General features: G+C 46.2%; 1 protein-coding gene across 1 annotated transcript in view; it reads right to left on the bottom strand.

The window, feature by feature from the left end:
• The window catches only part of Col6a3 (collagen type VI alpha 3 chain), an 83,111-nt gene that overhangs the window by 1,325 nt on the left and 71,103 nt on the right, over positions 1–10,683 (bottom strand). The window contains exons 39-42 of the mRNA XM_055616849.1: positions 10,278–10,683; positions 8,323–8,586; positions 7,130–7,228; positions 105–269 (exon numbers count right to left, since the gene is read on the bottom strand). The exon at positions 10,278–10,683 is cut by the window's right edge and continues 310 nt beyond it. Of these exons, the coding sequence (XP_055472824.1) occupies positions 105–269; positions 7,130–7,228; positions 8,323–8,586; positions 10,278–10,683 (934 nt within the window). The remainder of the gene's footprint in view (positions 1–104; positions 270–7,129; positions 7,229–8,322; positions 8,587–10,277) is intronic.

Raw genomic sequence — 10,683 nt, 5'->3', positions numbered from 1 at the left:
AGGTTATTAACCCGGATCTCTTCTCTTGGTGTGGGTAAGGTTATTAATCCGGATCTCTTCTCTTGGGTGTGACTGAAGGCTAAAATGCAGGGGGTGGCACTTACCAGGACTGCACATCCTTTCACATTCTTCCTGTGCCTTGAATCTGTTCTCGTTGCCTCCACAGCCTCCATACCAGAATCTCTTGCAACTCTTGTCATCCATGTCGTAGTACCAGAGTAACTTAAATTCCTTACAAGTTCCAGCATCTCTGGGCAGCTTACAAATATCTGTATGACCACGAGAAGAAAGATGCATCATGGGGCTGTGCCAATACCTCAGCCTCCAGAGTCCATATTGGAGCCTGTGGTTGGATCTCAGTGCTATAGGAGAGAAGAATTTCCTGATGGGAAGGTCTCACGCCGCCGAGCCTCGGTTTCCTCACTACTGCACTGATGCGTGGTCACTCTCGGGTTTGTAAAGAATAAATAAAACCACACTGAGGGTCTCAAATATTAGCCAAGAAAGTGACTAACTTCTCCCCCTTTCCTTCATCAAACCATTCGTCCCCCAGTTCTTTCTGTCTACAGTATCCAGAGGAAAAAAATCTGAATTTTCCAGACCAAGGACTTTTCTACTCCTTGGTAAAATGGCATTAAATTCTGTTAGAATGTACTTCAAAAGTAAGGCTATCCAGTTCACAAAGAAAGTGGATAAGAATTTAGATAGAACATAGTGGGAGTTCATGTGTGTGTGTATATGTATATAATTTGTATGTCTGTGTGTATTATATCATCCCCTGGAGCTGGGCTCATGGGCAGTTATGAGCAGCCTCACAGGGATGCTGGGAACTAAACTCTGAACCTCTGCAAAAGCAGCAATCACTCTACACCACTGGGTCTTTTCTCTATGTCTTCAACAGATTTTCTTGATTATCGAGCGTGTGTGCGCGCACACATGTGTAGCCAAGTATCTCCCTGGCCTCTCACATAAAACTAACACGGAGATGAAACTCTGCACGACAGCAGAAATGCCCCAAGGCAAGACGGTGTGGGAGGAGGTTAAGGAAATGCATGTTCTGCTGGAGACCAGCAGCAAAGTGAGGCTGGGTCCCGGAGATGCCTACAGAGGTAAATTTACAGTTCATGAACAGCAAGGCTTCTGTTTACAGAACTTTCTGGCAAACACTCAAGCTTGCTGGGAACGTTGTGTGCATGTATAATGTTTTAATCTGAAAGTCTAAGCCTTCTTTCAACAAAGCCCTGGAGAAGGTAATCTGCATGTTTGTAGGTAGCTACCAGCCTGCAAGGCAGCTCTCCTTGACTAAGCCACTTCCAAGTAGCACTGTGCAAACCAGAAAGTGATCGCTGTAGTTAGTGCTTCCTTGAGCAAAAGCAGGGAGGGGGAGGGCCAGAAGTGTTCAGTCTGCACCTGGAAATGTTTTTGTCCGCAGTTTCGTGGCTTTACAATCACTAACTTGATCAACTTGAGTACCAGCAGTGTTGGTGTGTTGATACAAACCTACAAGGCAGGAGACTTTCTGAAGCCAGAATGCCACATCTTCAATTGAGGCTTAATTTCTTCCAAAAGGACGAAGGATTTAGAGGTCAAATTTTCACTTTTGGTTTTCAGTGTGACTGTAACTAAGTTTTGGACTCTTCCTTTCAGTTTTATAGGTCAAATACTGAAACTGGTTAGCCACCTTTTCTCAAGAGGTCAACAGCCTTGAGGACGGCCAGTGAGAGCAACCATTTGTATCTATTTATCTTAACTTGCAGAGTTTAGCTCTTTAAATTGTTATTGACAGAATTTCCTGTTACATCATTTCATGCCAATCAGTGGTAGTTTAGAAGATGCACAGAAAAATGACAGATAAACAGACAGTTAACCAGATGATAAATGACAGATAGATGGATTGATTGATTGATAATAGATAGACGATAGATAGATAGATAGATAGATAGATAGATAGATAGATAGATGACAGACATGTAGCTAAATAGATGGACACACAGATACATAGATATGTAGATACACAGTCTATCCATTTTGGCATATGGCTAACCAAATGATGTATTAACATCTTAAATTTACTTTCTGTCCTACCAAGTAACACAAAACACGACCAGAAATCCCAGAACATATACTAACTGTAAATCAAATTCAAATTTTGATGTCAGAAGTATTACTATGAGAAAAGAATCTTGTGTATCTTAGAATCAATACAACAACAAAATCTTGGTAAGCATGGGATGACCATTCATTTAGTTATGTAATTGGCCCCGTCATGCCTCTGCTGACATAATGTGATCAGTCCTGGAGTCTGGTCATTTTCTAGGATAAGTGATACTATCTACCAAACACATGATGAGTTCGTTTGGCTAGCTTTGGCATTGCCACTTTTCTTCCTCAAACATGGCTAGGCTATTAATTTGGGTTTCATTTGGTAATAGTGAAAAACTTTAAATGCTCTTAAACTTGCTTTGTTTAGAAATGTTCACTTCAACAGTAAGGTGCCTAAAACTTTTCACTCAAAGCCTTCACCAGCCAAAAATGAGATGGGAAAAAAATAGTTACTAACAAAATTCTAAAACCAAAATTAACAGCCCTTGCAATAAAAAGCCTGCGGCTGCCAGCATCCCCACACTCAAGCCTTCCACAGTTTTTTGAGTAAGATAAAGTGAAGAATTTGTTCAGTTGTTGCTGTGCCCTTAACAGGCAATACCCGTACTACTTAAAAGTGGCTGCAATGTAATAGTTAAGAGCTGAAGAAAGCAAAGGATAGAGTAGAGCTCTTAAAGAAGGTTTGTTTTGCTTGGTTTTTACTTATTTTATTTATTTAAATTTTAACTATTTCATATGTAATATTTTAAGGTCTAGAATCATTATGATAGTCTGCTTGCCTAGCATAACTGTTTTTTGAGAGGCTTCATCCAGCAGCTGAGGGAAACAGATGCAGAGATCCACAGCCAAACAACAGGCCGAGCTCAGGGAGAACTGAGGAAGAGTAGGAGGAAGGATTGAGGGAGCCGGAGGTGTCAAGGGTACCATAAGAAGACTTATAGAGTAAATTAACCTGGGCCCACGGGGGCTCACAGAGACTAAACTAACCAAAGAGCAGGCATGGGTAGACCTAGACTAGCTACACATAAGGAGGAGATGTGCAGCATGGTCATCACGGGAGTCCCCTAACGATGGAGCAGGGGCTGTCTCTGACTCTGCTGCCCGCCTCTGGATCCTTTTCCCCGAGCTGGGCCCTTGTCTGGCTCAGTGGGAGAGGATGTGCTTAGTCACGCTGTGAGTTGAGGTGCCAGGGTGGGTTGGTACCCATTGGGGTCCTTCCCTTCTCTGAGGATAAGGGGAACAGGGGGTGTGAGGGTAGGCCTGGATGGAGAGACGGGAGGGGGATCTTATCAGGCTGTAAGTGATTAAATAAATTAATGGGAAAAAAAACAAAGTCTAGAATCTTGAAAACCAAGTTATGGATGACGCTGTAGGTCTACCAGCAGAATCAACTTCGTTAGAGCCAAGGTCTGACAGAGGCACAGTTCTCTGCCAAAGGGACAGAGTTTCGGTGGAGGACATGGAGTCAGACCCGCTTCCCTTGTGAGGCTATGTGAAGCAGACACAGACATTCGCCTGTATCCTCAGGTGGAGGCTGCTTGCCCATCAGTGGGAAGAAGACCGACTTTAGACTCACCTGCAACCAAATGCTCTGCTCCAGTTAAAAACAAACCAAAATCACCCTCTTTGTCACATGTCTGGGTAGAACACCCTTCTCTAATTCTGGAAGCAGCAACTCCACATTTAAAAACAGAACAGCCTGACCCAGATTCGTGTTTGAAGATTATGTTGTTTACACTAACCAAACACTGTTTATACAACCTCATCCTCCTGAGCCTAACATAAAGAAACAAAACCTTCCCTGAATCTTGCTGTCTAGGAGTTCCTCCAAGCCATCCTCTCTCAATGAAACAAGAATTTGCTAGAAATGGTGCATTTTTCACACTCACATAAGCAAAAGCTAGTAAGAGGGATTCAAATAGAACACACAGATTTCTGTACCTTTGAAGTGAATGCATTCTGGGCCTTCTTTGGCTGGGATTTTTTTTCTAAATTGTATTTGGTGTGTGTGTGTGTGTGTGTGTGTGTGTGTGTGTGTGTGTGTGTGTGTGAGATTGAAGAAAGGGGTATGCCATGGCATGAGTATGGAGGTCAAAGGAAAATGTTGTGAAGTTGATTCTCTCCTTCCACATTTGCATGGCGTCTAGGGGTCAAGCTGAACCATTTCACTGGGCACAAGACAGTATCTTGAAGGAAAATCAGGGAAAACCCAGCCATGTCTGTGGCTTCCTTTGAGGCCAGTCCTCACGTCCAGGCATCCTTACCATGGTAGCTTAAGAAAATACTGAAATAGACTATGAGTTACAAGGTAGAACCAGGCAGGAACCTGTCTGCAGTCTTCAGTGTGGGCAGCAGACCCTGATGATCAGCATAGTCGAGGGCGTGAACTTACATTCTGTCTTCCTCATCCTTCTCTGCCCTTCTCCTCCCCTAACCAGCTCTCACTGCACCTACCTGCTTCAGTTTTCTACTCTGAGTTCACGTCATAGCATCATAGTTCTTCAAGGCGAGTCCTACAGCAGTTGCAGTTTAATCATCATCACCTGTATAGATTCCTACCTCCCTCTTTTTTCGTAAGTTTCTACTGAGAAAATTCCCTAGGTTTCTGCCAGTCTTTTCACTGGAAAGGCTAGAGACGCTGGACGCTGTGCAGTCATTGGAACAGTAAATGACCCGTGTAGCTCTTCAGTCTAGCACAGTTACAAAGACGGCTACAAATGCTTGTTATGGACAATGAATGGCAGGGGGAAAAGCATTGAGGACTATGAAACAGCACCATACCTAAATTATCACTGGATTTTGAGTTCGCATGTTAGTGATGGCACCTTTGGCTGAACAGCCTAAGTCAAATACATTGTGCTGTGCAGCAGTCGCTTCCTCAAAGCTAATGAGCCAAGCCTTCACTCTGCCAAAGGAGTGGTAGCTTGAATGATGATGTCTCCCACTGGCTCTTATGTTTGAACACTTGGTCCCTGTGTGGCTGGTTTTGTGACAACTTGACACAAGCTAAAGTCATCTGAGATGAGGGAATCTCAATTAAGAAAATGTTTCCAGGGCTGGAGAGATGGCTCTGCTGTTAAAGGCTAGGCTCACAACCAAAAATATAAGAAAATGTCTTCAATTTTCTGAGAAGGCGCCAGATTAATTTCCAAAGTGGTTGTACAAGTTTACATTCCCACCAGCAGTGGAGGAGGGTTCCCTTCTCTCCACAATCTCTCCAGCATGTGTTCTCACTTGAGTTTTTGATCTTAGCCATTCTGATGAGGGTAAGGTGAAATCTCAGGGTAGTTTTGATTTGCATTTCCCTGATGTGATGACTGAGGACTTTGAGTATTTCTTTAAGTGTTTCTCTGCCATTCAATATTCCTCTATTGAAAATTCTCTGTTTAGCTCTGTATCCCATATTTTAATTGGATTACTTGATTTGTTATTGTTTAACTTCTTGAGTTCTTTATAGATTCTGGATATTAGCCCTCTGTCAGTTATAGGGTTGGTGAAGTTCCTTTCGCAGTCTGTAGGCTGTGGCTGGCTCTTTGATCACCTCCCCCTGAGGGGATAGCAGCCTTACCAAGCCACAGAGGAAGACAATGCAGCCAGTCTTGATGAGACCTGATAGGCTAGGGTCAGATGGAAGGGGAGGAGGACCTGCCCTATCAGTGGACTGGGGGAGGGACATGAGAGGAGAGAAGGGAGAGAGGGTGAGATTAGGAGGGCATGAGGGAGGGGGCTACAGCTGGGATACAAAGTGATTAAATTGTAATAAATTTTAAAAATTAAATTAAATTTAAAAAGAAAAAGAAAATGTCTCCATAAGATCAAGCTATAGGCAGGCTGATAGGGCATTTTCTTAATTAGTGATTGATAGGGGAGTGCGCAGCTCATTGTGGGTGGTTCCATCCCTAGGCTAGTGGTCCTGGGTTCTAAAAAAAAATCAGGCTGAGCAAGCCATGGGGAGCAAGGCAGTCAGCAGCACCCTCCATGGCCTCTGCGTCAGCTCCTGCCTCCGGGCCCCCTCCATGGCCTCTGCGTCAGCCCCTGCCTCCAGGCCCCCACAATGATGAGCAGCAATCTGTGTCAGCCAGATGAACACCTTCGCTCCCTGTGGCTTTGTCGTGGGGTTTCATCGCTGCAACAGTCGCCCTACCCCAAGACAGGCCCCGGCTAGAAGAACTGTTTAAGAGAGATTAGGAGTTGTGGTCTTGTTGGAACAGGTGTGTCACCGGTCAGCTTAGAGGTTATAAAATCCCCACCACCACCACCCCCAGTGAGTTCCCAGCCTTCTTCTTGTGGCTCAAGGTATGAGCTCTCTGCTGCTCCATCTGCCAGCAGCCTGCTATCTCTGCTTCACTACTAGGAGTCCTTTTTCTTCTGGAATTGTGAGCCCCAAATAAACCCTACAAGTTGTTTTGGTCATGGTATCTTGTCACAGCAACAGAAAAGTCACGTACACAGTTGGGGTCATGGGTGGGTTACAGGTTCTCAGACTTGTATTCCAAGAACATAAGCCTTGCCGTATGTTCCTGGAACACACTCTGTGCTCAGGTGCCCAGGGGACTTGTATACAAGACCAAGCCAGAGTATGTTGATTCAAGGAACTAGGAATACATCCGAACCCATGTGTTCTGTGGAGTCCAATCTGATTGTCTTGTGTTTCCTAGGCAGTTTTTTATAGATAATCCAATGAGGGAATGAAACCCTATTCTTGGCAGCACCACAGACCACAAGTCAACCCTCATCTCAACATAAGATACAGAGGAAGTGACTAATGGAGACGCACATGCTGCCCATGGGCTCAGAAGCAGCTCCATCCAGCTTCCTCTCGCAGTGTGGCGATGAGCACGGTTCCTCTGCATTTGAAACTGAATACGAAGAATGGGATGAACCCTGGCAGCTGAGGGCCCCTTTGGAACTTACCGCCACGGAAGTCCTGTGGCTTAGACAGGGGACCTCCATTTCAAAGGGTTTGCAGTTCTTAGGAGAATACTTCCTAAGGTCTATTAGGGGGTCTCCTATTGCCATGACTCACCTGTTTTAGTAAGAAACAACGGCTCTGTGTTCACCATTAGATTGATGGTTGAACTAGATGCTGGTCGTGCTGGCTGGAGAGGTGGAGGCTGCGTCTGCTCTGTAAGGAAAAAAAAATGCAGGCCAACTAGTAGTTGACTCAGAAGCTGAAAGGGCTGGGGATGCTAAGCCCAGAGCCACGCTTGCCCTTCTGGGTCAGTCTCTTAGGGAATGTGTTGGACAGGAGGGGTCTGCACTCACTACCTGCGCTGCAATACCATGCTGCCTCCAGCTTTTAACAAGTAGATGGAGGAAGTGCCTGATCCGGGAGAATGGTGTCCTAGAGCTGGATGGGTCTCTAGACTCCCTAAGCTGCGGCTACTGATGGGAATTCCTTTCTTCAAGAAGGATTCCACCACCTGAATCATGCTGAGCTAAGGAGATGCTCCACCCACGCTCTTGAGCAGAGGGGTCAAGAATAAAGGGATGAAGAGCCAGAATAACTCAGAATGAAGAGGGACAACAACATGAGTGGTTCAGAAGGGCTGAAAACGAAAGGCATGGGCGGTGTGTGGCCGCAGTCTCAGCTACTGGGGAAGTGAAGTGGGAAGATCATTTGAACCCGAGGGTTCCAGGACATCTTGAGCAACATAGAGACCCAGTTCTTTAAAAAATTAATTTAAAAGAAAAAAAGAAAGAAAACAGCTGAACAGAAATTTGAGGTAAGGCCTAAGCAGAGTGTATAAGCCAACCAAGTATAGGCAGGTAGGGCCAGGGAGGGAGAGTTATCTGGTAGCCTATCATCCATAGCTTTAGACACCTCATGACTCTGATCAGCAAGGGCTCCTAGACTCTTCCCCGGCTCCCTAAGGAAGCACTTCCACTCATTGAACTTGTAAACGGGGACCCTACCATCTTTATTGCCAGTTTTCCCCAGGTGCCACCCTGGAGGCAATGGACTAAGGCAGAGCAAACCTAGTCTGCCCCTTAACACATCCCAGGAGCTAAGGGTGAGGACATATTGCACAGGGAACCCCATCTCCCGTGCCGTTGCTGTGTTCTATTTTCAGGGTGCAATCTAAGTACCCAGGATGGATGGGTTTGACTTCACTGTGTTGCTACATCGTTGCTTTGCAGCCTCTTTGCTATGCAGCCTCTTTGCTATGCCATTAAGGAATCAAGAACCGAGTGCTCTCAAGTCAGCCGCATACTTACTGGTGTTGAAACTTCCTTGGTAGACGGCTCTGACCTGAGACTGCAGGTAGGACACCACTACCACATGGTACATCTGTCCAGCCAGCAGGCCAGTGATGACCCGCTCAGTGGAAGTGAGGTTTTTTCTCAGAACCACAGACTGGTCACGGGCTGAGGTTATAGTGAGGTCATAAAAGTAGGAACTTGATGGCTCAGGCCGCTCCCAGTGGAGTCTGGCACTGTTCTCGGTGACTTCAGAGACCTGGATTTCTCGGGACATTCTCGCTGAAAGAGCAGAGCAGAGTGCAGAGTTAAAAAAAAAAGTCATACTCCTCATGTCTGCAACAAACACAGGAGCTCCCAAAGAGATCTGGAAGATGTCAGTGGACAGGTAACCTGAAGGTTGCCGAGAAAGTGAACTTATGTCTTATCTGTCTTATCTCTGTCTGTCCTGTCCTCCATCAGCCAGTGTCTCACGTACTCTCACAGTAACAAAAACCTCCTTATTCATCAGCAAGTTTCATAAACAACTGCTTTCACTTTTCTGTCAAAAATCACTTGTTAAAAAGACACTCGGAAATGTAAGTTCCAGCCTGCTAACAGGGAATAGTGTATGCAGTACAAAACCAGCCCAGTATTTCCAAGTTGTGACATGGTAGGCTACGGCAAGAACTCGTTGTCAGGAGGCCTCTGTTCTCCCTGCTCGTAAGGTGAAGATAGTGTCTACATTTTCATGAGAGTATGTATTCTAGACTCATTTTCCTTTATAGCCAGAGACATCGCCTTTGGGGAAAAGGTAACAATAATACCCCGTGGGTCACATTAACTCACCTACTTCCCCACTAATAAAATCAGAAACATGCTCTTTTTGTGTCAGAACAAGCATGCCTGAAGAATTGAGTTTCCAAGGTATAATTTCTCACTTTACTGAATACCCCTGATACTGCCGCAGTACTCAGTGTGGGGACCCCTGTCTACAGCTGTGTCCCATTTAGAAGGAATGAAGAGACTACCACAGCTCAGCTTCAGCTTAGATCTTTTCAAGGTGGGTTCCAGGAACAAAAAAGGAAGGAAAGAAAAGAAACAAACAAACAAACAAACCAGGAATCGAAGAAGGAAGAAAGGAAGGAAGGAAGAGCTGCTCTGCCACCTGCGCAGAATGAAAGCCTTCTCTTCTGTCTCCCTCCAAGTCAGGAGAGTCCAGCTCATGGCCCACATTCCACACGCCGCCCAGGACAGCTATGGACAGGGCCCAACATGAAGCCATACACTTACTTAAACTACTACAGAATATTTCTCGTGTAACTCAAGCTGCAGCTCTGAGGATGACGGTGTCATGTGCCAATGTCAAAAAGCTAGACAGATACCTAGCCAATTACTCGTTGGTGGTGAGGCCATGGGACTCAGAGAAGACCCTGCTGCTGCCATGTTGCAGTGTAATTTCAAGCCACGTTCTAAATGTTCGTCTTTATACCCACAGGTAGGTACGGCTTTCCTCTCATCAAAGATGTCTCTTTCTACAGCAGAAACATTGCTCAGAATGCAGAGAACAGCTGACCGTGTGGTGCCCAGCCCTAACTGAGACATCTAAAACACAACCTCCATACCTAAGGCTCAGGGAATATCGTGGAAGATGGGGCAGAAATGTTGTGAGAGCCAGAGAACCGGGACAGGGTTCTACAGCAGGGAAGCTACACCCGAGGAATCAGGGTTGGCAGTACGGGAAAGAGCTGCCTTCCTCAGGAATCTGGCAGCCTCGAGAGGTGGTAAAAGGGAAAACTGCTTTATGACACAGAGAAAAGCAAAAGCGACAGGTGGACAATCCTATCCTGTGGCTAGCGTCTTCTAAAATCTATCTTCTAGTTATTTATGCCAACCTCGGATCAGCAGCCTACCCTGTAAATAGGCTTCCGGGGCTACATCCTTGGAGCGGTAACTGTGGGCATAAAAGATGGTGTCCAACCAGGCTTCCTTACCCATGGGCTTAGTAGTGGCTGGCTTGGTGGCAGCTGATTTGGCCTGTTGCCTGGAGGCCTCTGGCTTGGTAGCAACTGGCCTTGCAGCTGCAGCCTGGGGTCTCGCTGCTGCAGCCTGAGGTCTCGCTGCTGCAGCCTGGGGTCTTGCTGCTGCTGGCTTCGCTGCTGCTGGCTTCGCTGCTGCCACGGGTCTGACTGTGGCTGTGTTCGTGGCTGCAGGTTTGACTGCCACAGGCTTGTTGGCAGAGGCAAGCTTCACAGTGGCTGGTTTAGCAGGGACTGGCAGAGCTGAGGCTGGCTGAGTGTGAACTGTCTTAGCAGGGGCTGCCTGGGCATGAACTGGTTTAGCAGGGGCTGGCTGAGCAGGGGCTGGCTGAACTGGGGCTGGCTGAACATGGACTGGTTT

This window comes from Psammomys obesus, unplaced genomic scaffold, assembly GCF_907164565.1.
Source record: "Psammomys obesus unplaced genomic scaffold, mPsaObe1.curated_primary_1811, whole genome shotgun sequence".
Lineage (NCBI taxonomy): Eukaryota > Metazoa > Chordata > Mammalia > Rodentia > Muridae > Psammomys > Psammomys obesus.
Note: the sequence above shows the minus strand (reverse complement) of the source record. Positions and strands in the feature narration are given on the sequence as shown.